Below are 26720 nucleotides of genomic sequence, written 5' to 3'. Positions count from 1 at the left end.
AAGACACAATGTGGAACCAGATTAGACTGAGCCATGTTGACATTACATGAAATGCATGTAAAGTTACCATCTTTATAAAATGTAGGAAACATGGTTTTAATTGTCCTGCTTTACAACTTTTTAAAAATGGTGCCACAAGCTGTTAATACACATACGTGTGTGTGTGTGTGTGTCTATATATAAATGATAATTCAAATCTAAGGAGAAAAGTGTGTTTACTGGGAAGATATATGGAGGAGTCTCGAAAACCCCCTTGAGCTTATTTGTACAGGAAGCTTTCAGTACCGTGTTAGAGCAGCTGGGTGCGCTGTCACATCGGAAACTTTGCCCTGCGGGGTTTGGACCAATCCCGGAGCTGGTCTGTGAGTGTAATCCAGCCCCTGTCCTGCGCTGCCTCTCAGAAAACACACCGACAAGTTGTAGAGAAAGACGATAACACGGAGCCGAGAGGACGAGGAGGAGGAGAGTAAAATGTGAGAATGAGTCGGCAACAAATCCGCACACAGATGGAAGGAATACACGGATAAAGTGATTATCTATCGATTAGCGATCGGATGTCATAGCCGTGTGTAAAATAGAAGAAAGACGAAAAGCGGGAGAAACATGAGCCGGCAGCAGATGGAGTCACAGGGAGTGGTTTTAACGGGTTACCACAGCAACGCGGAACTGTTGCAGCAAACTGGACCGTGTGAGTCCAGCTGTCCGCCAGTACCGGACGCGGAGCACACCGTACACAGGTGGGAGTGTGTGCAGCTGTAATGCCGTCCTTACAGACCATTAAAAGAAGTGTGTGTGAAAGAGGGCAAAGGTCACGTTGATAATGCTATTTTTTCCTCATTTTCTTTTTTGAACTTCAGCTGTGGAAGGAGTGTTAACTGCGTTAACTTGAACTCAGCAGTGGCCCGGTGTACTGCGCTTGCAGGCAGTCCACATTTCTTATTGTTCCCTCTGGCCTAACTCCGCCCTTGGCCTTTGGTTATGCTTTTTCCTAATCAGCAGATAACAAGTTTCACCTTGGTTTTGTTCCGCTGGCCAAGATTTCACACCTAATCCACAGTTCTTCCTTAGCACTGTAGCTTTACGAAAAGTCTTCCCCTACGAAGTGCTAGTTTTATAAGCAGTGAACAGACTCAAATGCAGAAGTATTAAATTAGCTCGTAGTTCATATATCCCATTCCCCTGGTCAGTGTGGTTGGTGACACACTTTTGGGCTGTGGTAAATCCTGTTCACTAGTTTCCATCAGCTTAAACAGAAAAAAATCATGTTATATTACACAGATTGTTCTATTATGAAAATAACAGCTGTAAGGATGTCTTAAAACAAATAATCTATATGGGATAGTCAGTTTTCTGTGATTCAAAACAGAAAATCCCTGACACTTAAAATATAGAGCTGGGTGTAGAGTTATTCTATACTTGGCCTGTGTTGCTGCACTTTAAAGCTTTTGGTTTTTAGTTTAAAACCAGGATAATTCGGAAGTGTCTGAAGACATAATTTAACTGTAACAAAGTATACAGAAACTACTTTTAACTGCTTTCTTATTCACATGGGAGCAACCATACATGTTTGACTTGGCAGATTTTTCTTTTTTTATATATGCCGGATGCCCTTCCTGAGGCAACCCCAAAAGTAACCTCTCTCTTGTTAGGCAAAAAAACACTATGGAGCCATGCAACAGTGGAAATATAAGGCCAGAATGATAATTGTCTGTGATGTCATGTGGTTAGTAAAATGTATGATTGATAAATTACATGTTGGGCTGCCACAAACCTCCAGGGCAGTAGTCAATGTTTCCTACACAGATTTTTCAAATCTAGTACTCGATGTGATCAGTCTCCACCTGAAAAACAACATCTGATTGGGTGTTTTGATGTTCTCTTCATGTAGCAGAATGTAGTCATGCCTTGTCTGGATTTCATAGCTTAACTTTCTGGCTTATTGTTTTATTTAATGGTTTGACGACCTTCATGTCCGCTTGTACAATGAGGAAGAGACTCAGTAATTCAAGAGGTGCTGTCGCTGGGGCAGCGATGAATGAGAACTAAGGTGTTACGGAAACAACTGTATAGCTACTCTTTTATTTATAACGGATCTTGCTGATTCATACAGGCTGAGCTGGATATGAAGTCTGCTCATTTACATCAGCAAACACCTGCCGTCACCAACTGTGGGCTGGTAAAAGTAAACAGCCCCAGCTGGGATTCAAACACGCACACCTGTGCGTAGGTGTGTATCTCTGTGCGTGTTCCAGATGGCTTGTCCAGGTAGCTAGAAGAAAAAAGAAAAGCAGCATCACATTACAGGCTGCCTTTGTCTCACCTCCCAAGCAGAGTATGTGTATCCTGTCTAGGTTGACGTGCGGAGGCTTAGTTTTGTAGTCATTGTTTCCCCTCATCAGGAAATGCCAGAGAGACATAATGTGTCAAGTCTCGCATTTGATGTCTTTATTTGTTACATTCAGGCCCTCTAAGCAAGGAAACTTTACACTATTATATCACATTTTCCATTGCCATATATAAACTATGGACTGTATATAAAAGAGGGTTGTAACCAAAGTGATGTCATTATTCTTTTTGGACTACTCTTGAAGCAGTGGCCTTAGCATAGGGGCTAATGCATCATTCTTTTTTTCTTTTCTTTGTTTTTCTTTTTATAGACCATACATGAATGAGAGTCTGGATGTTAATTTAGCAGCTAATGCTAGCTAGCATTAGCTAGGTACATCTATAGATGTAAATATGGGGGTCTGTGGGGACTGACTCGCTCTTGGAGCCTGGCAGCATTTTGAGAAACTGGAATTTTTGGCACTTCACCTTTTGGCTTCGTTTGACTTGGCATAAAACACTACTTCTCAAAGTTTAGCGTGACAAAACAGACAGTTTAGCTCTACAACAGAGCACTACAACAGGAAGTGAAATAAATGAAAGGTTACAAGGCATCGGGCCAAAATGAATTACAACAACGCAGAGGGTGCAAACACACAGCTGTGTTCTGTATAACACATATCGGTCAGATCAAATCTGGCGCCTGTAAGGATAAACAAATTACAAACAGAAGAGCTGAGGATTAAGGAGATGCAGCTAAAACTGAATACTACAGAAAAACACATGGCAAAGGAGTTAGTAATCAGGAATACTATAACAGACATGGATAGGTCATATATTGTCGATTCATTAGAACTACAAGAAGATGATTTGTTCAACCAGTGGGTCATTGCTGACACCAGCAACTGTGTAAGACGGGGAAACAGAGCTAGGCTCTGTCTTCAGAAAGAGCAGCTGGCATCTGTTGGTCTAAATGGAAATACCACACCCACGTGCACACACGGACAGACACACAAACACTTGTCATCCTCTTCCCTTTTCCTCAGCTGCCCATTGTTCACTTTGTGTTTTGAAGCCTTAAAAATAAGTTTGATTGTCTTCCCCTTCCAAAGTCAGTTTTGAAACAAGCACTCCTTTAAAATCTTATGTCGTACATTATGGACAATATTTTGTTTAGGTTGTTTATAAAGGGATATCTTCACATTCAAAGCAAAAGCCACATATAGGTGTTTTTTATCCTATTAAACAAATAAAATTGAAATATGATTAATTATTTTACAAGCAAGCCAGACGTTTTAATTTGGGATAAATCTGCCTGAAGCTTCTCTTTACAGCATGTACAGACACGAGCGTGTTGTCTTTTTGATCTCACTATCAGCAAGAAAGTGAATAAACATTTCCCAATATGTCAAAAGTCAATCCCAATAGATGCAGGAATGCAGCTGTGTGAAAACAAGCCTTGTATCTGACACCAAACATGGGTAAAAATAAAGTGCAAAAGAAAAATGGCTGCTCAAGTCAAAGTACAAGTACATGCTACAGTATTGTTCAGTCAGTGATTTTTGTCCACTTTTAAGTGGTTGCCTGGCAACATGATTGCACATATATCATAATATTAAAGTTTTGTAGATATAAGTTAGATTTTATCATCAAATTAATATAATACAATGCTTTTTAAGGTGTTAGAGGCACTTGCATAGTAAAAATAAAAGGGTCATTTTAGCCTATTGGTATGTTGTTGCTATGCAATGTGGTGATGTCATAATATATGCGATAGATAAGAACCTTCAAGGACCTAAGATTGTACCTGTGTGCCAAGTTTGGTCACTGAACTCGAGATCGTATAGGAAGGAGTTGGTGGGCAAACATGTAGAGATTTGGTGTTTTATAGTAAGAGTAGAAGATTGTTTTACAAATGCTTTAAAATATTTGCTTCATCTTAATGCTGCAGGCCGAGGCTGTAACTTACTCCATATTTAATATGATCGTGTGTCTTTAACATAATAATAGCTGTTACTTCTTGAATAGATCAGATAGAATTTTAATAAATTGTTAGAAATTGCGAATATAACATCTGCTTTGATTCATTTAAAGCTACATTTACTCCACCAAATCATGTTTTGTGCCACTGGAGTGATTCATAAAGTCACGCTGGTCATGTGGGAAATTGGCTTCCTCAGATCTTGACTCATGTTCACCTCATGTGTGCTGAACTGGCTCTTTGTGTGTGGCACTGTTTTCTTTCTTTCCTGTTTGCAGCTCACAGCATGGGATTGATTTTTATAGGCTGTTTTCAGTCCACGCGCGCACACACGGCCTTGCGCAATCTATCTTTGTCGGCAGCTCTAAGCAGCTGATAAAAGGTGTGGAAAAAGGTACAGAGAACAATTATACACACCATTGCAGCACTCTATATACTTCAAAGATAATATGTATATGTACTGTACGTGTGCCAAAATGAGAATGTGTTTGTTTTGCTAGCAAGGGCAGCTGAGGGCACGCTGCTGAGTCTCTCGGACTGTGTGTGTGTGTGTGTGTGTGTGTGTGTGTGTGTGTGTGTGTGTGTGTGTGTGTGCATAAGCAAGCAAAGTGATGTTGTATGCAAAGCCTTAAACAAATTTCTTTGCATTAATTTGGTGTGTGCTTTGCGACCTTGACTTTAACACTGTAGGAAGACACAAACAGGAGGCAGACCTGAACTTTGGGTTTAACCTGATTGTTACATAGTGATCAACAACCTTAGGTTAATTTTTAACAAGGTCGTAAATACATTTCCATGAATGACATGATTGTATTGTAATGAAAAATGTGGCAGGAGTGTCTTACCCAGTTAGATCGCTGACGATCTGAAGTTCATTTTTGTCAGATTCTGAGTTTGAGTGTCAGATACAATTATTAAAATGCAGGAAAATGCCTAAATGATAACCAGCTTGGCATGATACTCACAGTGTCACTTTAACCTTGCCAATGTTCAGCAAACATGACGTTTGCCACATTTCCACAGGAACTGAGAAATCTACCACAGCAACGCTAACTTCTCAATTATCAAAAGTGTTTCGAACAAACACAAAAGTGCTTAAAACAAAACTGGCAGCTCCAGAGGAACCAGTTTATTCTGAAACCCTATGAAACTGGGAAGTCACAGAGTTTAATAAATGCAAAGTTCAGCTGGGTTTGATGGAAAATTGACCGGGGATCATAAAATCCCTATAAACAGGTTAGGAGAGTCTGTAGGTAATAAGACCTTTGGTACAGATAACTCTCTGGTTTCTGTTTGTCATCCACTTTTAGTCACAATGCTATCGAACAATCACGTTTCAGACACTGACCCCTGGACAGAAATGGCCTGGATATCCACTGACTACACTGGAAGTCAGTTTCCCACAGGTCTCCAGAATTTTAAATCTTACTGCATATAACTCATTCAGTACTTGTTTCTACTTTTTAGTCTTTACAAAAACAGTCAGCAATCCAACTAGTCGATATTATTTTCAATACTAAAATTAGCTAATTGCTAGACACTTTGATGCATAATCATACATGTTTTCCATTGTAAATCTAATGTACTGTAAAGAAAAAACAAATGCTGCTTTACGCCTTTTATGAATTTGAACACCGATAAAGTAATGTGCACGTTTTGGTGTGTGTGTTTGTTTGGTCATCTCTGATTTATGAGTTAGTCAAACTGTTCATCCTGAAGCTCTGAATCAACACATGTAAACGATTAACTCATGTGGTGAGCTCATAGCTCTGCCTGCTTTCAGGGTAAACGCATCTTCTGAGGTACATCAGAAAACGCTGATGTCTTTCCTCACAAATGAAAGCATCAAACTTCCTGAACTTTTAAAGGCAACATGGACATGAACTGGGAGATGATTATTATTATTTATTTATTTTTTAAATTAAAACCACAGATGAAGTATAAAGAGAAGTCGGTGGTATCGCACAGAACTTCCAGCTAAATCCTTGTGTTTTTATGGCTTTGTTGTACTCGGTGTTGCAGGAAGTCTGCTGTGGTATGTGGCCGTAGCTCAGCACGAACCCTCAGGGTAATACTGGGGTGATAATTCCAAATTAATTAATAAAGAGCATCAGCTTAGTGCCGCTCTGTCTGAAATCCCATTTAGTCCTTTGGACTAACTGATTTTCACTTCCTCCATTTCCTTGGAGATTTGTAGAAAATGGCAGTTTTTTAGTTAAAAGTTATCAGTGCTTATCTTTTGCTTTTGAACACCTGTGTATATGAGTGTGTGAATATGTGCAGAGTTCATGTACGTGTGTTGGTACATTTGCACGTGTTTGCATTTTTTTTGGACGTTCTGCTTATCTTCATTACCTGAAAGTAAATCATATATTTGCACAAAGGGCAACTTTACTTTACACGATTTTCTTCTCCCTCCTTTTCTTTGTTGGCTTTAGCATATGTCAAAGTGAAGTTGTTGTGATTTTATATCATTCTAACATAAAATAAACTTAAATATTAGTTATATAGGAATTTTTTGTTTTGGTATTTTTGCTGTGTTATACTGTATTGAAATTGACCTAATGTCCCATTTATTAGTGACTTAATGCTTTATAAACATATTGTATATACCGACTAAACATGTCATCTCTTACAAACACCTAATAAGTCATTGTTTTGTTATTTGAGAGCTTTATAATGATTCTCAAGCATACATTTGAAATATTAGGTCTATATTGGTGCATGACAGCACCCTTTAATAGAAACGGGAATAACTGTGTTCGGACTCAGGAGCCATACTTGTAGTTTTTTAATTGAGGGGCCTGTTCCAATCAGTTTTATTGTCGTGGTGTCCGATGTTTTAAACAGCCCTGCTAACGGGTGTGCAGCTCTATATTTTTGGGTAAATGAGATGACACTGATAATTTGCAAAAAGATGGATGAATGACAAGATTGTTGAAAGCAGCCTTTCAGCTTGATTGATGTGTGACACTGAAACCACAGACCCTTAAGGAGCTTCACTTGCACTACAAGTGTAGTGGCTTGCTCAATATAACTCTTGTTGCTTAAAGGAAAGAGAGACAAATGTTGTCATGCTTAATCAATCTTATAATTGAAGAAAGCTTTGCTGCTGTTGTTGGCACAGTTTAGAACCCATGCTGATGCTCTGGGACATTTCAATAAGCTGATGTAATAGCGTTTTAACCCTTTTTGCCCTTATTCTTCTCCCGGATGTTGTAATTACACAATATATAGTGACAGAGGTGCTACTAATTATAGTACAGCAGGTGTGAAAACTTTGTGTCTTTATTAGTGGGCACAAGCAGAATAAATACATAAGAAATGTTGCATTCAACATTTAAAATCAGCAAGAAAAAACATAAAAATGAATAGTTTCTATATTGTTAATGTTCAGTTTTAGTGTGTGCTTTCAAATCCAGCAGAAAAATGCACATGTTACAAGAGACCTTGTCAGTGTGATGGGAGCTGAAATTCCAAGGGGGGAAAAAGTGAGTGGCACTCGCTGGGTTTTACTTTTTTACGTCTTTTACTGGAGGAACACCTGTGCCTGTGATATCTGTGTGTACCAGGGGGGAAAAAAAGAATAAACAGTAACTCATCTTTATAACTCATCTTTCTTGTTCCGATTAACTAATTGTATTAACTTAGTACACTGACCTGAACTAGACCTTTGTTATCGTCAATATAAACTCATATTTTTCATGACATTTATTGGTTGCAAGTCCATTTTAGTTGCTAATGTTGTGGTCAAATTTAAAGAAGTTCATAGTAAGCAGTCCTGGAACATCTTAAATCGGTTGCATTTACTGTAGTGAATTACAAAATTGTTAACTGGCCAGCTAGCCAGTATCACATTTATATTATTTTTCCCCATTTTGATGTCAGTCTACCTCTGATCTGTCTGCAGTGATCTATTGTGATGTCATCAGATTATTTGCAACATTTATAAAGCACCAGTCCTCCTCAAGGTGTTTTATATCATAAGGTAAAGACCCCACAAAATTAGAGGGAAAACTGTCACAATCAGACAACCCTTTTAAGACCGAGCACTTGGTGACAATGGGAAGGAAAAACTCCTTTGTTAAGAGGAAGAGACCTCAAGCAGAACCAGGATAAGAGAGAGGCTTTTAGGAGAAACAGAGGACTAAACATATATTATTGGAGCAGGAAGATTTAATGACACACAGTATTGATATTGAAATTCTGTATGTGGAAGGTGAAAAGATATGTTCAGATAAATTGTATACCTAAAGTAATGTACTTAATATGTCAGTAGGATATTTCTAGCAGGTATTATCTATTTACACCATCAACTAACCTAGGCTAAGCCACACTAATATGCCTTGTGATAAACTTTGTTTGCAGTGTTTGTATAGCAAAGGAAAGTCCAAGGTCTGCGAGATGTGCTATTTTTATTCCAAGAAAATGCTGGCATCATTAGATGACTGATTAGGAAACGACCTTGCTAATAGCTTAACTTAAGTTGGAGCCTTTGACCAGCGTGTCCAGAGTTACTGTATCGCCCTGTTTTCATGTCATTAAAGGTACAGGAAATATCAGTGCATACACACCTGTGTACTTACAGAGCATGTTTCCAACAAGTGCTGGAGGAAGGCATCTGTCACTACTAAGTCCAAAGTACACAGCTACAAGAGAAACCTAGTTGCCCCTTCTTACATCATGACCACTATGATAGCAAGATGATACGTTTTGCTGGTGTTATAACCTCAGGATAAAAATGCTCGGAAACTCAAGTGCTAGTTTTAGGACGTTTACTGACCACTTTTAGAAACAACCACAGCTAGTCGCACACATACAGGAAACTGTCCCACACATAACATTCCGGCAGGGAGAACCCTGAAAAACCTCTGAAGGTTCCGGGGTTCAACGCCCCCAAACATACATTAACAACAACACTGTCTATAACACTTCCCCCCCCTTAAGCAAAAACCCACAACATAGCAATTATGCATAAGTACAAAAAGAGAGGGAGAATTCAACACCACATTATTTTAACAATTCAGTCTATCAGGGGGCTTGTGCTGCCTCTTTGACCTTCTCAGTCCTGCTGCTGGGTTCTCTAGGCTAGGAGCCTGCTGAGCTCCTGTGACCGGGTTCGGCTCAGGTGACTTAGATTGCTCCACCAGCCCTTCTGGTGATACTGAAGAACCAATCCCGATCTCAGGGGCTGCTGACACGACTTCCCCTTCGGGTGAACCACTCTGAGGCCCCACAATGTCCACAGCCCTGTCTCCACCATGTGCGTGCGAACCACTCTGAGCCCTCTTCTCAGCTCCATCCGTGCGGGCTCTCACATGATCCTTGTGCCTGCGAACTTGTCTGCCATCCAACAACTCCACCACAAAAGATACTGGCCCTGAACTGTGGTGAATGACGCCAGGCAGCCACCGTGAGCCACCCGTAAAGTTTTTGATATACACACGGTCTCCCTGCCTGAAAACACAGCCTCTGGCATGTAGATCATGTCTCACCTTCTGCCCACCTTGTGACTGGGCGACTCTGGCTCCCACATCTGGGCGAAGAAGGTCCAGATGAGATCTGGGCTTCCTCCCCATCAGCAACTCCGCTGGGGACAAGCTTGTGGTTGTATGAGGCGTGATGCGATACTGAAACAGGAAACGGCAGAGCCTCTTTTCTATGGAAAGACCTGGCATTTTTTTTAGACAGTCTTTCAGCGTCTCCACGGCGCGCTCCGCTAAGCCATTGGAGGCAGGGTGGTAGGGTGCTGTGCAGATATGTCGGATCCCATTTCTCTCCATAAATTCTTGGAAAACCCCACTTGTGAACGTGGGCCCATTGTCCGTGACCACTGCCTCTGGTAATCCATGTGTTGCAAAGATTCTCCGGAGTGTGTCTGCGACGACTGGGGCTGTGATGGTCGGCATTATGTGGGCATCCAGCCATTTTGAATGCGCATCCACCAACACCAGGAACATGTGGCCCAAAAAGGGGCCGGCAAAATCTAGATGAAGCCTGGACCATGGACGGCCAGGCCACTCCCAAGGGTGGAGTGGGGCAGGTGGTGGCATTTTTTGGTTTGACTGACATTGAGAACAGGCTTTTACCTTGTCTTCCAAGGCACTGTCCATTCCCGGCCACCACACGAATGACCTTGCCAGACTTTTCATCCGAGAAATCCCTGGATGAGCCTCATGCAACACTTCAATGATCTGTGACCGACCTGGAGGCGGAATAATGACTCGGGAACCCCACAGGATGCAGCCATCTTGAACACTGAGCTCCTGCTGACGCTTGGCATACGGTTTGAGCTGATCTTGCTCCACTGTTGCTGGCCAGCCCTGCAACAGCCACTGTTTAACCCGAGATAACTCTGGATCCCGTTCAGTCCATGCTTTGATGTTTTTAGCACAGACCGGAGAGTTCGCCAGCTTGTCCAGCAAAAACACAGTTTCTGGGGGCAAGTTCGACTGGTCGGGGACTTCCGGGAGGGGGAGGCGGCTGAAAGCATCTGCATTCGCATTTTCAGGTCCCGCCTTATAAACAATGCGATACTGGTATGCCGACAGTGTTAATGCCCAGCGCTGAACCCGGGCTGAAGCCATGGGTGGGATGCCTTTTGTTTCACTAAAGAGACTCAGGAGGGGCTTATGGTCTGTAACAACAGTAAATGGGCGGCCATACAGGTACTGATGAAAACGTTTCACAGCAAAAACTATTGCTAAGCCTTCCTTCTCAAGCTGTGAATAGCCCTTTTCTGCTGCTGTGAGCGTGCGTGACGCATATCCGACCGGTTTCTCTTCCCCCTCTTCCATACGATGGGAAAGAACAGCTCCTATGCCATACGGGGAGGCATCACAGGACAGGACCACCTCCTTCTCCGGATCAAAATGCACCAGGAGTGGTGCCGATTGTAACAGTTCTTTTACCTGTCTGAAGGCCTTCTCCTGTGCTTGGGACCACCTCCACTGACTGTCTTTGTGCAGCAGCCCGTACAGGGGAGCAAGCATGCTGGAGAGGTCAGGCAAAAACTTCCCATAATAGTTCACTAAGCCCAAGAATGATCTTAGTTCAGCTACATTCTTTGGACTCGGGGCTTCTTTTACTGCCCTCACTTTCTCTTCCCGTGGGGACAGGCCCTGTGCAGAAATGCGATGACCCAGGTATGTCACGCTAGGGGCTTGGAAAACACACTTACTGCGCTTCAAACGCAACCCAGCTTCTGAGAGCTTCTTCAACACCTGCTCAAGGTTACGCAGATGCTCCTCTTCTGTTTTACCTGTAACTAAAATGTCATCCAAGTAAACAGCAACACCAGGAATGTTTTGCAGAAGATTGTCCATAGTGCGCTGAAAGATAGCCGGACTGGATGCAACGCCAAACACCAGGCGGTTGTACTTGAAGAGCCCCTTGTGTGTGTTTATTGTCACATATTTTTTTGATTCCTCATCCAGCAGCAACTGCTGGTAAGCATGACTCATATCCAACTTTGTGAATGTCCGACCACCCGCCAGTGTGGCAAAAAGGTCATCCACTCGAGGCAGAGGGTAGGCGTCGAGCTGAGAGGCTTGGTTCACTGTCAGTTTGTAATCACCGCATATACGCACCCCTCCGTCCTCTTTCAACACTGGTACGATCGGGGCTGCCCAGTCCGAGAACTCTATTGGCTCAATGACCCCTATCTGTTGTAGTCTCTCCAACTCTGCTTCCACCTTGGCCTTCATGGCGTATGGTACAGTGCGTGGTTTGAAAAAGCGTGGCCGGGCAAAAGGGTCCACACACAGCTTCACAGTGGTGCCCCGGAGAGTGCCCAATTCATTCTTGAACACATCTGCATACTTTCCCAGTAACTCTGCTATTACCGTTACATACCTGATTTCCCTCCAGTTCAGGCGGATTTTCTGCAGAAGGTCACGACCCAGCAGACTAGGCCCCTCCCCTTTCACCACCAGCAGTGTTGCTGCAGCTTCTTGACCCTGATATGCTGCATGCACCTCTATAGCACCAAGCAGGGGAATGCATTCACCTGTGTACTGTCTAAGGCTTATCTCAGTCGCTTGGAGGGCTGGTGCCCCGCCCGAGTGCCACAAGCTGTGGTAGGTGGCTTGGCTGATCACCGAAGCTGAAGCCCCTGTATCCACCTCCATTCGTAGCTCCTTCCCATTTACCTGGATAGTGGCATAGATGGGCTCCGCACAGCACTTATTAAAGCCAACCAGATTAAACATGTTGAAAACACACTCATCCTCCTCAGGTGCCATGCCCTGCAGGTGATGAGTGTTTAGTTTGTGTTTTGTCTTCCATTCCTTCTTTGATTTCTCCTTAGTGCCCCTGCATTTCTTGGCTAAGTGCCCCTTTTTCTTGCAGTTATGGCAGGTACTGTCTTTGAAAACACAGTCCTTGGCAAAGTGTGCCCCCCCACACCGGTAACACTCCAAAAGCTCCCTCAGTTTGCCCCTCACACTCCGAGATACATGATGCACCTCGGTTGAGTGCATATTGTTGTTAGCTTTCCGAATGTCTTTAGTGTTATTAGCTGCCGTTTCTATTGCCTGAGCAATTTCCAAAGCTTTCTTAAAGTCCAGTGTGGGCTCCCCCAACAACCGACGCTGCATGCCATCATCATTTATACCACACACCAACCTGTCGCGGAGCATGTCATCCAGCACGCCTCCAAACTCACAGTGCTCTGATAGCTGTCTCAGCTCCGTCACATACGCAGCCACCGAAACTCCCGGCTTGCGTGAATGAGTGTGGAATTTGAACCGCTGAACAATCACGGAGGGTTTCGGGCAGTGATGATTTTGCACCAACGTCACCAGTTCTTTGAAACTGAAGTCCCCGGGCTTCCGAGGCGTCGTCAGGTTACGTATCAACTTGTAGGTCCTCGCTCCACACGCACTGAGAAGAACTGACCTTTTTTTTTCTTCGTCCGAAATGTCGTTTGCCAAGAAAAAGTGTTCAAGCCTCTCGACATATTCAATCCAGTCGCCGTCTCCCTCGGCAAACTCCGTGAGCGATCCGATCGTAGCCATAGATGCGAAGTGGTAGTCCGACTGCAAAATCCGTAGCAAAAACTCAAAACTGTCCGCGTTCGGCTTTTATCCTCGTCGCCAAAAAGGTGTTATAACCTCAGGATAAAAATGCTCGGAAACTCAAGTGCTAGTTTTAGGACGTTTACTGACCACTTTTAGAAACAACCACAGCTAGTCGCACACATACAGGAAACTGTCCCACACATAACATTCCGGCAGGGAGAACCCTGAAAAACCTCTGAAGGTTCCGGGGTTCAACGCCCCCAAACATACATTAACAACAACACTGTCTATAACAGCTGGCTTGCCATATTATTTCTTTAGTTTATTGGGATCCTCTTTTGCTACTCTGCATCACAGACACTGATATTTCAATGGTACACAAAAAATAAAAATCTTAATAAATCAGCATTTCAAAATAAGCAAAGCAATGCCTTACGCAGCTATATCCAGCTAAGTGTATGAACTCCAATGACTCAATTTTAACTTTTGTCCATTATGTACCTATTTCACGAACCTCTCCCTGCTCTTGTCTGTATGTGTCTCCAGCCGCAAAACAGGCCAGTACACCCTGCAACACAGCCAGAATGGACAACAAGGAGACAGATATGGCACTTCTGCTTCTTCTACCACTGGCAGCACAGAAACCAGCAGCACGGAGCCAATGTCACTGCCCAGTCAAAATTCTGCAATCCAGCATTCCTCCAGCCCCAAGCTTGGATCCAGCCCCAAGACTGGCTCCAGCCACAGCCCCAGGCACAGCCACAATTCCAGGTCGAGACCATCGCCTGCATGTCAGCGCTACAACTCTCAGGTAGCCAGCAGATTTTGTTCACTTTCAGTCTGTTGGGGCAAATACTTCATTTCATTCCTACAAAATTCCGCTGTATAGGATTTTTTTTTTTGTATTTTACAGCTCTCTGGTAAGATGTACAGTATTTTGAGCCTCTCTTAGTTGCACTGGGAGTGACACAGTACGCAAGCTCTTGGGTTTGCTTTAATTCTTATACACTTTATGAAAAGTGTGTGTGTGTGGTATGTGTGTTATGTGAGAGCAGACAGTTGGCGCAGCCAGTTGCTGCCACCATCTAGACTTGTTGAGACCAGTTGAGAGACCTGTCTACTTCATTATCTCTGTGGATCATATCTGGAAGATCGTTGAAATGAATTATTAATCGCTGAAACGGGGCAGAGAAGCTGAAACTGTGAGCTTAAAACCTCATTTTTCTGCACGTCTGCTCATTTTGAAGGACTCTTTGGACGAGCTGCAGATGGACGACTATTGGAAGGAGGTGGAGAATATTTCATTCTCGGGCGGTGGAGGAGAGAGGGGAGAGGGAGAAGTTCAAGAGGAGGAATTGCAGAAAATTCCTGAAGGTGAGATACACATTAAAGGATGAAGGCAAAATTTGGATCGTAGACTTATTTGGACATATGTGTTGGTCCAGACGCAAACAAATTCTAATCTAAAAGTCTGTTTCTATACTGGAAGAGGAATTCCTCACTGAAAGCTCAGCCTTTTCATTCATCTCTTTATGTAACACTTTGTATGTCTCCCTCAGACCCCGATGTTTATACTCATTTTCTGCTTGTTTGCCGTCATTCGCATCTCTGTTTAAACAGTTTGGAAACACATTAAGTGTCTCGTTTTGAAGTAGTTTCATGTGGGACTTAAGTACCAGCTGTTTATCACACACCGCTGCTGGGCCAGCTCAGACTTGTGGATACTGGCTCTGTGTTGGCTTGCACAGTAGGAATGCACTTCCTGTGCATTTCTTCAGTCAAATTTAGCCTTTAGTGTGTGAAGACTATTGTTTTCTAGCGTAAATGCGCTCTTCCTGTTAGAATATGTAAGCCATTTGTGTATGTGGTCGCTCCTTTCCCTTTCCTGCACCTGTAGATTTGTTTAAGTAACGCCGCATCATCTCAGCAACCAAGTAGGGAATTGCCCATCATCTTCCCTTCTCAGTATTGCTCATTCTGTTTGTCTCTTTCAGAGGGTGAGCAGGAGGAGGCGTGGCTTGCAGAAGCAGGTCTAGCGCGGCTTGTTGATCATTCAATCACAGTGGATCATGATCAGGTAACAATCATATATCTTTTATTGAATTAATAAGAAGTTAGTCCAGGTACAGTTAATCAGTTCCATATTTTCAGGTCAGATCTTAAATAAGCATTTATTCTTTGTCACGTTTGAAGCCTTCTTATACAAATAAGCATGTACATGAGAGAAAAAAAGATGGACTAATGTAAAACATTGTGTGAAAACAACAAATAGATTTAAGTTTGTGTTTGATCTTAATCTATGTATTGACAGGAAGAAGACAGTGCAGTTTTCCTTTCCACGCTCACCAGGACTCAGGCGGCAGCCGTAGAACGTCGCGTGGCATCAGTGCAGCAGACCTTAAGGCGACGTAACCGGCAACAACTTCCTGATGTTCGAGATATATTCCGACACCCTGATAAGGTTAGCAGATCAACACTGTGCTTGACACAAACTGCCAGCTCACATTGTAAGGTACACCTTTTTAACTGCTCATTAACACAGATATCTAATCAGCCAATCACGTGTCAGGGACTCAATGCATTTAGATATGTAAACATGCTCAAGACAACCTGCTGAAGTTCAAACTGAGCATCAGAATGGGGAAGAAAGGTGATTTCAGTGACTGTGAATGCTGCACGATTGTTGGAGCCTGGCGTGCTGGTCTGAGTATTTAAGAAACTGCTGATCTCCTGGGATTTTCCTGGAAAACATGATGACTGCTTATTGCATGGTAGCACGCCATGTCACAAAGCTCAAATCATCTCTAACTGATTCATTAAACAGAATGAGTTCATTATACCTAAATTGCCTCCACAGTCAACAGATCTCAATGCAACAGAGCACCTTTGGGGGATGTGATTGAACTGGAGATTCTAGATTCATTATAGATCAACAAATCTGCACCAACCGTGTGACGCTATCATTTCAGTGTGGACAAAATCTCTGAGGAATATTTCCAACACCTTGTTGCATCTGTGCCACAAAATACTTAAAGCATTTTTGAAGGCAAAAAAAAAAGGGGGGGGGGGGTCATACTTGGCTGGTAAATATAATTGACCCAGTATTTTGCAGTCGGTCAAACCCCATTGAGACTCTAGTGCTTTCTTGCTGTGAGTAGCCATTCTAATGCCTGATCACAAAGTTAGAGCAATGGTTGATTTAGCTTAGCCTGGCAAAAGACAGCAAAGTTCTTGCTAGCTTGTACAGAAGAGCAGTAAGTATAATATATATGATTCTTCCTTATTAAATAATTTTGTTTGCATTTATATTATTTATTGGTCAAAGACAGTAGAGAATAGAGAGGAAAGCAGGGGGAGGGTCCAGGCCAGAAACAAGCCCAGCTCCTGGAGCCTTACTCAACCCAGTGAGCTGTAGTGGTAATATAAAGAGCATCTTAAGAGGAAACATCACAAGCTGGCATGTGCACAGCCCAAGACCAGGAAGCTCTGAAGTGAGTAATTGAAACTCCTCAGATCATCACTGGCACCTGAGCATATGGATGAGATGAGGAGTCTGCTTAGAGGCCCAAAACAAAACACAACTCCCAACCACACCTTGCTGCCATCTGGACAGTGATGATCCACCTTTTGGCTGTACACTTTTTTACATATGCATAATAAATATAGTTTGGATAACAAGATGTGGTTTTACAGTGGGGTACTTTCTAGGCTACGACTGTATCTTAATTTAGATACTTCAGCTAGTACACTCTCCATGTGGTACACTAAGCACACTGAATTCTTACTAGTGTGATTTGTGAGTTTAACAGGGTAGCGCAGTCTTAAATCAAGCTTAAATCATTGCTGGTAACTTATCTTCAGTCCTGCTGGTGGAAAATCGTTTAGTGTTCCTAATCTTTCTGCTACACAGCCCAAATGACAACTATTGAGGATATTAAATGTTCGATGCAACATTCAACATTTGGATTGTTGTACCATACACCGGGGTCGGTGCCAAAGTAGATAAACTGGATGAACAACCAATTTTGACAGGGTGGAAGCCAACTCTTTTTACTGTTCTTTAAAACACAGCAACAACAAAAGACAAAAAGAGATTAATGCTGCCAACTTTACAACCTAAACAACAAATTAAATTATAAACAACTGATCAGAACTCAACATGCATAACACAAAGTACACTCATAGCGAATTTGTTATGAAGTTTCAAGTGACGTCATACTTTAGAGTTGTTGATTACCATTTTTGGTTGCAAAGCGACACATACAAGGGTCGCAGACTTTTGACTGACTTGCTTAGACCTATGCCTCAGTCACGCTGCTATGCATGACTATGTAGATCCTCAAAGCATTGTCAGTGCCCTTTGGAAAAATCATAAGGGAACTGACAATGACATTTATGAGGTTTTGCCTTTTTAGTTAAAATTAACTCGATGTTCATGAAAATAAGCATTTTCAGTGTTCTGTTGTTTCACGTACCACAAAGGAAGTGGTCACAAATTTGTGTTTCACTTCAGTACAGGTCTCGCAGTATTTACTTGCTAGTTCCCTAAAAAAATCCAAAATTTTATGACATCACTGCAAATTCAGTATGGGTTAAAGAGTTGACTGGAGTTATCGTTGATAAATTACAAAAATAAAATGAAATACAGGGATCAAGATTTATAATCAGAAATAAATTTAACAAATAATACGTTTAAATTTAAATCTGTCTTTAGTCCAAACTGTTTGAACAGTTTGAGCCTCTCATATTTATTTCATGCACACTCACACACAGACTTTGTCCACTAATTAACAGAAAAGATAATGTGTAACAGGGCTTTCTATAAATTTGTGACTTGTTAAACTTGTTGACTGCTGTGTTGTTCACGTCTGTGTGTGTGTGTTGTGCTGTGTGTTGCAGGATGGGGAGCCTCAAAAATCCGAAGAAGGAAGTGAGAATGGACAGAAAGGTGCCCCTTCAACCGGTATGTGCAGCATACTCATGCAGATAAGTGCTTACAATATGAGTCAGTGTCATAAATCACTAACTGAGACCCCCCACCACCACCACCACCAAAAAGAAAAAAAAAATCTGCCTAGCAACACACACACACATTTTTGGGAACTAACACAAGTCCCTGTGTGATATGAGAACATTCAAGAGGAAGTAACAGAGTATAGTCGTGTGACTGTATAATAAGCATAAGTTCTCCACAACAGAGAAGATAAAGCTGCAGAGAATAGGTTTTTTATGAGTGCTGCAGTGACTAATACGCTGCGCTCTTAAACTCCAATAAAACACATCCAGTTGTCTCTTTGTATACACTTGGACTTAGCTATCATAAACATATCTGTACTACCCTACATGTGTGGTCATAAGTTTTATTTCTTCATTGTGTGTGTCTCTAAACAGAAACGGAGACAGAGCTGAATGTTGACGTGGCGTTTTCAGAGCAGGCGCTCAGTTACAGGGACAACCACCAAAGTTTTAAGGTCACCCGGAGCCTTAACTCTCCTGACGACAAACTACCGGTGAGCTGCATTCCTGAGGATTTACACGGACACAAAGGTCATGCGCATATTCACTTCCTTAATGGTGTTTTTTTAATTTTCTTATTGTCTGAACATGTCTGTGCTTGTGCAATAGACAGCGTTGGCGCTTTAGAGTCAAAAGAGGATGCATTGATCATTTACTTTGTCAGGCAAGCATGGCAAAGCTATTTGAAAGTTGTTGCAGGTCAGTAATTACCAGGAAGAGCAGAAGATGGATATGGCAGCACAGAAAAAACTATTTGCACACAGTTGTTGTTGTGTTGGATTGCAGACCCTTATAATCAGATTTTTTTTAGAGTTACAGTTATGTTGGAATTTGTTTGTTTGATCTATATACAGTGTTGGAAGTTGATAAGCATTTCTGTCCTATATATGGTGTTGTCAATTAGCAGATATGGTGTTGGAGCTAAATCTTAGTGACATCTGGTGGCTGGAGCTGGTATAACAGAACAATTCCACTGATCATACAATGTCAGAAAAGGGTTTTTCTGTATCTATCATCATGCAGTTATTTGACTTTTACACTAACTGAATGTAAATACAATAAGAAGTCAATTTAGCTTTATTTTTCCTCCCTAGAACTTTAAGCTTCTCCCAGATAAAACGGGTCAGACGCGAATAGGAGACCTGTCTCCTCTGGATATGAAAAAGGTAAAATGATGTAACACAGTGATCTGTGTATCTATGCCTACAAGACAAGTGTTTGATGAGCTGTCTCCACATTCACTTACTGTTTAGTATCATCATTGTGTTTATCTGTGTCTGTGTGTAATGTTCTGTCAGGTGCATAGACTGGTGCTTGTGGAGATGACTGCTCTGTTTGACACTTCTGGGATAGACCTCAAGCCAGCCAAGGCCCTGAAAGTGAAGACTAAAGGTTAAACACACACACACACACACACACACACACACACACACACACACACACACACACACACACACACACACACACAAGATGGCCCCCACAGCCTAAATAGAAATGTCTCATTACACAAATCACACAGTCAGATACAACAGATAAATACATTTACACACATACAAACAGAAAGCTAAGGTATGTGTGCCTGTATGGTATCTGTGCTTGTGTGCGGTGCAGTGCTTTTGTTTTACTCACTATTTGTTTGTGTTTGCAGAAAGTGGATTGTTTGGGGTTCCTCTTACCACTTTATTGGATCAGGACCAGAGACGGGTTCCTGGAACCAAAGTGCCATTGATACTGCAGAAGGTGAGTGCACTGACATTCACATATTGTAATCCAGTGGTTCCCAAACTTTTTTTGCTAGGCCCCCCTTTGTTTTACAAGAACAATGTTCGCCCCAAAGTGCAAAATGGGTTCAAAAACATAAACAACTGTGGGATGCTGTTTGTTCATGATTTGGACAGGGGGAATAAATCGTGGCAGGATCAGCCTGATATTATTTGTATCCCACTGTAACCTTACTGTATAAAGAGCAAAATTTCAGGAGTAGTTAGTCATTATAAGAAGTGTTTGTGAACTAAAAAAAAAACCAAAAACCTGTCCATTACGCTAGCAGTGTCCAAACGTTTTGTTCCCCCCCCCCCCCCCTCTTTTCATTAACCCCCCCCCGCAATGACTCTGCGCCCCCCCTAGGGGACAGGTCCCACACTTTGGGAACCTCTGTTGTAATCGTAGTTTGTTCTTTTGCATGTGTGTGTATTTAAGCATATTTCCAAACCTCAAAATTTACACTCAACTCATTGGCTTTATGTTTGTTTTAATGGTGTTTTTAAATGACATTTTCTTTCTCTCATCATAAGATCATCAGTCATATCGAGGAGGAAGGATTACACACAGAGGGCCTTCTTCGGATCCCTGGAGTAGCCACTAGAGTCAAGGTTAGTTCAAGTATTTAGCTGACCACCCCTCCCACAGAGACAATGTAAAATCTCAGGTTCATAATAACGCCAAGCATAATAAAATCAAGCATCAACTTCCAGAGCATATATATTCCCTACTCCGTCTCCAACCACACTGTCATTCATCTTAAGCAGTGTCCACACTGGGGGAAAAAAAAACACTTCACCCATCATTCATCACTTTGAAGCTGACAGCTCAGAACCTGCAGACAGTCCAGGTTCTGGTTGCCTAAGAAACCCTGTAATATATTTACTATTAGGTCATATGTCAGTTATTGGTTTCCTGGTAGGCGCTTCAGTCGCTCACCTGGAAGTTGAGAAGTTTACCTTGGGCCACCATCGGTTATTTCGCCCATGGTCACTTGAATTGACCAAATGTTCTTCACTGTCACTTCCAGTGGGAACGCAGCTTAAAACTGAGCTTTTCCTTCCCGTGACATCACCTCTTTCTCTATTTGAAATGTGAAAGTAATAGTGTTGTTGATTGTACTTGAAGTTGATAAAGGCTCTCTGTCTGTCCCAACTCCAGTTCCTGTGCCAGGATCTTGAGTCCTCCTTCTATGATGGGACATTTTCGTGGCAACAGATGAAACAGCACGATGCTGCTAGCCTTTTGAAGCTGTTTATCAGGGAGCTACCCCATCCACTACTGACCGTGGAGTACCTCAATGCATTTATTGCTGTTAACAGTATGTTTCCTGTTTACGACAAGTGCTTCATACACACATAGTGAGGCAACAAAGTGTCACACTCATGCTGTGTATATTTGTGTGCGTTCACAGATCTCCCCACAAAGAAGCAGCAGCTACAGGCTTTAAACCTGCTCGTCCTTTTGCTACCTGAAGCCAATCGAGACACTTTGAAGGTAAATTTGGCTTTATGGTCATCACATTTCTGTTCCCTATATTATTCCTTTATGGCGCGTGATTATTTTTGTAGTGAAATAAAAAATTGTGTTTGCAGGCACTGGTGGAGTTTTTCCAGCGTGTCATTAAAAATCAGGCCAAGAATAAAATGACCCTGAACAATGTCTCTGTCGTCATGGCGCCCAACATCTTCATGTTTAAAGGCTTTCGGTCCAAGGTTACAGAACAACAGGAGTTCTCCATGGCAACCAGCACGGCCAACATTGTCCGTCTGCTGATCAGATATCAAAATCTCCTGTGGACTGTAAGAAAAAAAATCTTAGCATTAAAGCTGTGCATGTGTGGCATTTTTGTGTGGTTAAACTAGTTACTCACTAACCACCATTATTTTTTGGTTTTAATGGAGTATATCTCTGTGATGTGCCTGTCTTATCCAGATCCCCAAGTTCATTATGAATCAGGTCAGGCACCAAAATATGGAAAGTCAGAGGAAGCAAAAAGAGAGAGCCGTACGGAAGCTGCTGAAGAAGATAGCCATTGAAAGACCGTCTGAGAAAACTATCCCTGAGGTAAGAGTTTGAATTTCCTGGCTTCACTGAGATACGTTTTTTAATATCCTATTAGAAATCTATAAATTATAAACACACTGTATTATGTAATACAATGAAATCAGAGGACTAGAGTCATTAACCCGGTGGCCGTGTACATCTTGTTTATCAGAAGACCACCTGTAAACTACTGGTAAAGGTGTCAAAGCAGACAAAGGGTTTCTTTGCATAAGGACGATGTATGACAGATTTAGGAAAAAAGCACACAAGTCAGTCTGTCTATGATGGCTACAGATTTTACTGTATTTTCAGTCTGAGACATCTAGTGTTATTGTATAAAAGTACAATGAAGATCATAATAACTGAATTTTTAAATCATTTATACAGGAGCCGTTGTGCAGCTCACACAATCCTCCTGATTAGATGTCGGCCTCTTTTCCTCACGGGTGTCTGACAAGAGCGATTGGTTAATCAGCAATTGAAGGGATTCTAGGCAGTTCTTTCTTTTGTGCAGTCTTGTGTTAAAACGAATCTGTTCCTCTTGACAGATTCTTAGTGGATGAATAACTTTAGTGATGTGAACCTAAACCTTGACTGTAGTTTATTAAACAGAGGAGCCACAATTTTTTTTAAGTCCACATTCTTGAGCTGTCATTAGTCCAGGTTTTAAGTAAGTACCTGGGTTATTTAGAAGAGTGATTTAGATTACCTTATTTTATTCAACTGTTTACATCTAATGCAATTGACAGTCTGTTTCTCTTCTCTGACTCTGTGTACAAGCAGGAGACCTCACAGGGGATTATCCGAGTCCACGCACCACAGTTCAGTAAAATTTCTATGGCACTTCAACTTACCGAAGACTTGCAGGCTTGTGATGTGTTAACACGCTTCCTGAGCCAGGACAGGTAACATGAATATTAACAACACAAACAGAGAAGCTCTCACATGCCCGCATGTCCTCTGACTACGTCTCTCATCTCTCTCATCCTTCCAGCTCGTTGGCAGTAAAAAGAGATGATTTGTGTCTCTATGAGATCGGCGGAAACATCAGTGAGTTCTGCTCCCATAAAACTACATGTGTAAACTAAAAACATACACTACAATATTAATTTCCTTGCTCATAAAACAGCTTCTATGGCACAAATATGCATTTTAAGTCGTGACAGTACATGCTGTCAATGTGTTTAATGTTTCTCTCTGTCTGCTCTTCTTCTTGTCGTCTTCAAAGAGGAAAGATGCCTAGATGGGGAAACGTATATGAAAGACCTCTACCAGGTGAATCCTACAGCAGAGTGGGTCATCAGAGCTATGCAGCGATGAGTTCATCAGGTCCTGCTTCATGCTGGACCTCTCTAAATTGCCACCACTGTGTCCTGAAAGAATATCCGCTGCCTTGTTGTCTGTGGTTCTGGATGCACTTGGAGTTTTCATATGTAGCATAGATATAGATACTTTTAACTGATCCTCAAATTTGCCACAAAATGCACATTTTCTAATGGAAGAACTCATCAAAGCAGATTTTATGTTATGTGGAAATACGTGTCCTTTTTAGTTTATTGCACAACTTAAATTCCCATACTTTTTTCTCAATGGGGGAAAAAAGGAAAATTATTATTATTATTAACAGGAGATTATAGAGATTAATAGTTTGGTGCAGAAAAATAATATTGATTAAATCATAAATCAGTCATGAATAAATACTGGTCCATTTTTGTGGGCTAATTATGATTTTTTTTTTTAATCTGTTTATATGTCTATTAAAAGTCCTAAAAATGATGTGTACAGCCACATTATTAAATAGCATTAAATCTGAGCATTTCACCAGGAAGGATGCTTTGGAGGTTTGGGTCTCTGAAGCTGAAAGGTAGGTGCTGTAAAGCAGTGGTTTATTTTTTAGCGTAGAAGAAAACTGATCAAAAACAGTGGATGTGTGAGTGTTTTACCCTACTCTACAATGTGAACAAGCACATGTGTACGTCATACACATGCAGTACTGTGTGTGTCAAGTTCACTTTAAGTATTGCTTTAAAGGGATAGACTGCTGACTGGATGATACATTTGCACGTGCTGGGCTCCAAACATATCTGTTCATTTGTTGTTTTATTCATTTTTGGCTCAGTACCATCCACAGTGTGGACATGAGTTGATATATTCTACTTTGGCAAAACATGCATTTAGACAGGAATAGAAAAAAATCCCCATTTTATGTTGGGTTTTTTTTGGCATCTATTTGTGTTTCTCTCAGTTTTCAACAAAGGTCTTATCAGATTTAGTGCAGTTTCTCACAGTTTCAGCAGCCTGTGAAGGATTGTGTCTGCACTATAGAGCCACTTCTTTTATGTATAGCTAGGGAGTATTCAAAAAAAAATGATTTTGGGTTTATTTTGAATGATTTTGATTTATTTATTTTTTGAATATCTTGTTTTTTTTTCTGCCTTGTATTGTTGTTTACTGTGATTTTTTTCAGATAACTGTTTTTGTGTAACTGCCTCTGAAATGACCACTAAAACTGCCTGTAAATAAACATGCAGTTATTAATTACCACATCTGTTGGTATGAGTGCTCATGTATCCGAATGACTTAAAAGTTCTTGTACACTGGAAAAACTGTCGCAGTCCTGTATCTCTCCAATTTTCAAATGAGAAGTTAGTTTCCCACCACGTTGTACTGACCTACTTAGAGTAACAGTGAGGTTAGAAATAATGAGGTCCAACAGCTTGGATGTAAAGGGCTTGAGTCAGAGCTCTTGGCAGTTTTTACAGAAAGATTGAATTAGTGTACAGGTTTTCTGTGAGTCAGATTCAGGGCACCAGATGCAAACAGACCACACTTTGTAGCAGAATATAATATCCATAAGAATTTACACAGTGCTTTTGAATTTTAAACTAATATTCTAAAGCTGCTGACACCTTTATTATGTACCAGTACTACAGATTCCAGGCCTTGTATTCTTCACCTGAGCCTGTAAGCTTCATGAAACTTATTGATCAACCAGAAAGTTAAAGGCTACTTTTGACGTCTCCCTTGTCACAAGGGGTCACCACAGCAGGTAGTTCCACATGTTTGATTTAGAAGAGTTTTTACCCCAGATGCCCTGCAAAGAGGATTTGTTTCTCCAGCTGGAATTGAACCAAAAACCTTTTGTTTGTAAATGTGCTCGATTTAGTTCAGTGTTATTTATGTAGTGCCAAATCACAAAAACAGTTACCTCATGGCACTTTATATTGTAAAGATTGTAAAATAATGGAGAGAAATTTTCAGCAATCAGACTCTCCTGTGAGCAAGCACTTTGCTGACTGTGGGAAGGAAAAACTTCCTTTTACAGGAAGAGACCTCCAGCAGAACCAGGCTCATTTGCGGCGACCAGTTGGGTGTGAGGGGAGGGAGACGGCACAAAAGACACTGTGGAAGAGAGACAGAATAATTATCAAATGCAAAGTGATGTATAAACACACCGTGAGTGAAAAAGGTAAGTGAAGAAGAAATACAGTGCATCATTGGAAGCTCCCAGCTGCCTACCTTTTGCAGGACATGTGGGACTAATAAAGGTTTATCTTATCTAACTAAGGGAAGGTCACCTGATCCGGCCCTAACTATATGCTTAATCAAAAAGAAAAGTTTTAAGCCTAATCTTAAAAGTAGAGATAGCGTCTGTCTGGGAGCTGGTTCCAAAATAGAGGAGCCTGAAAGCTGAAGGTTCTCCCTCCCATTCTACTTTCAAACAGAACCAGAAGTAAGCCACCAGTCTGAAAGCACAGAGGGTGATATGGAACTATGAGGTCTTTAAGATAAGATGGAGCTAGGTTATTCAAGACCTTGTATGTGAGGGGACAAATTTTAAATTCAATTCTTGATTTTACCGGGGAGCCAGAGAAAAAAGTCAGTGTGGGAGAAATATTCTAAGGAGACGTGTAGGAGAAATATGTTGTCTCTTTCTAATCCTTGTCAGTACTCTTGTAATGAATTACAATCCAGCCTAGATGTAATGAACACATAAACAAGTTTTTCAGCGTCACATTGAGGAAGGATGTTCTTTTGAAACTTGCATAATGGCAGTTGATATGTGGTAAGAGTTTTAAACCACTACACTATGAACGAAATATTAAAGCACAAATGCCAGTGCTTTACAGAAAGAAACCCACTAAAGTAACTAACCAGTATTTATGACGCAAGCTCCAAAAACAGCAGTTGCAAAGTGATTTAAAGAAAATAATCAAAGATAATGGCAAATGTAAAAGCAGGTTAAAAGAAAGCTAAATTTGCAAGGGATTTAAGACACTGAAAAAAACTTTGCACAATTATTAAAATGGAATAACGAGCAGCACAAACACAGGACTGATCGGATTAAAAAACATTGATATAACTAAGAAGAAACAAGTAATACATTAATAAAAGACTTGATATTATCATATCACAGAAAGCACTTCTTATTGAATACAAACAAAAGCCAGAAAATGGCTTTAGGTATCTAATGGCATAGACCAAGCAAATGGACTGTAATGGATTAGTAAAACCAGTGGTTACTGCTTTAACCACAATTTTTAAAGTTGCCCAGAGTAGCAAAAGTAACA

The 26720-nt window shown here is 41.4% G+C and overlaps 1 protein-coding gene across 2 annotated transcripts; it reads left to right on the top strand.

Annotated features, from left to right (window-relative positions):
• Window positions 1-286: 286 nt before the first annotated feature.
• On the top strand, window positions 287-23594 carry arhgap18 (Rho GTPase activating protein 18). 2 transcript variants are annotated; one of them, XM_082505880.1, is made up of 18 exons: window positions 287-737; window positions 13873-14137; window positions 14574-14700; window positions 15321-15403; window positions 15638-15787; window positions 18226-18289; window positions 18718-18836; window positions 19437-19508; window positions 19641-19734; window positions 19991-20082; window positions 20637-20714; window positions 21265-21424; window positions 21518-21600; window positions 21699-21905; window positions 22039-22170; window positions 22930-23054; window positions 23144-23199; window positions 23378-23594. In XM_082505880.1, the coding sequence occupies exons 1-18, from the start codon at window positions 604-606 to the stop codon at window positions 23467-23469; spliced, it is 2133 nt and encodes a 710-aa protein (XP_082362006.1). In that variant the 5' UTR covers window positions 287-603; the 3' UTR covers window positions 23470-23594. The 2 variants fall into 2 exon arrangements, with proteins under 2 accessions (XP_082362006.1, XP_082362007.1); XM_082505881.1 differs by having other exon boundaries at window positions 289-737; window positions 22933-23054.
• Window positions 23595-26720: the final 3126 nt, after the last annotated feature.

This window comes from Aulonocara stuartgranti, assembly GCF_965226115.1.
Source record: "Aulonocara stuartgranti genome assembly, chromosome: 15".
NCBI classification, from domain to species: domain Eukaryota; kingdom Metazoa; phylum Chordata; class Actinopteri; order Cichliformes; family Cichlidae; genus Aulonocara; species Aulonocara stuartgranti.
The sequence above is the reverse complement of the archived record's forward strand: the minus strand, read 5'-3'. Positions and strand labels throughout refer to the sequence as shown.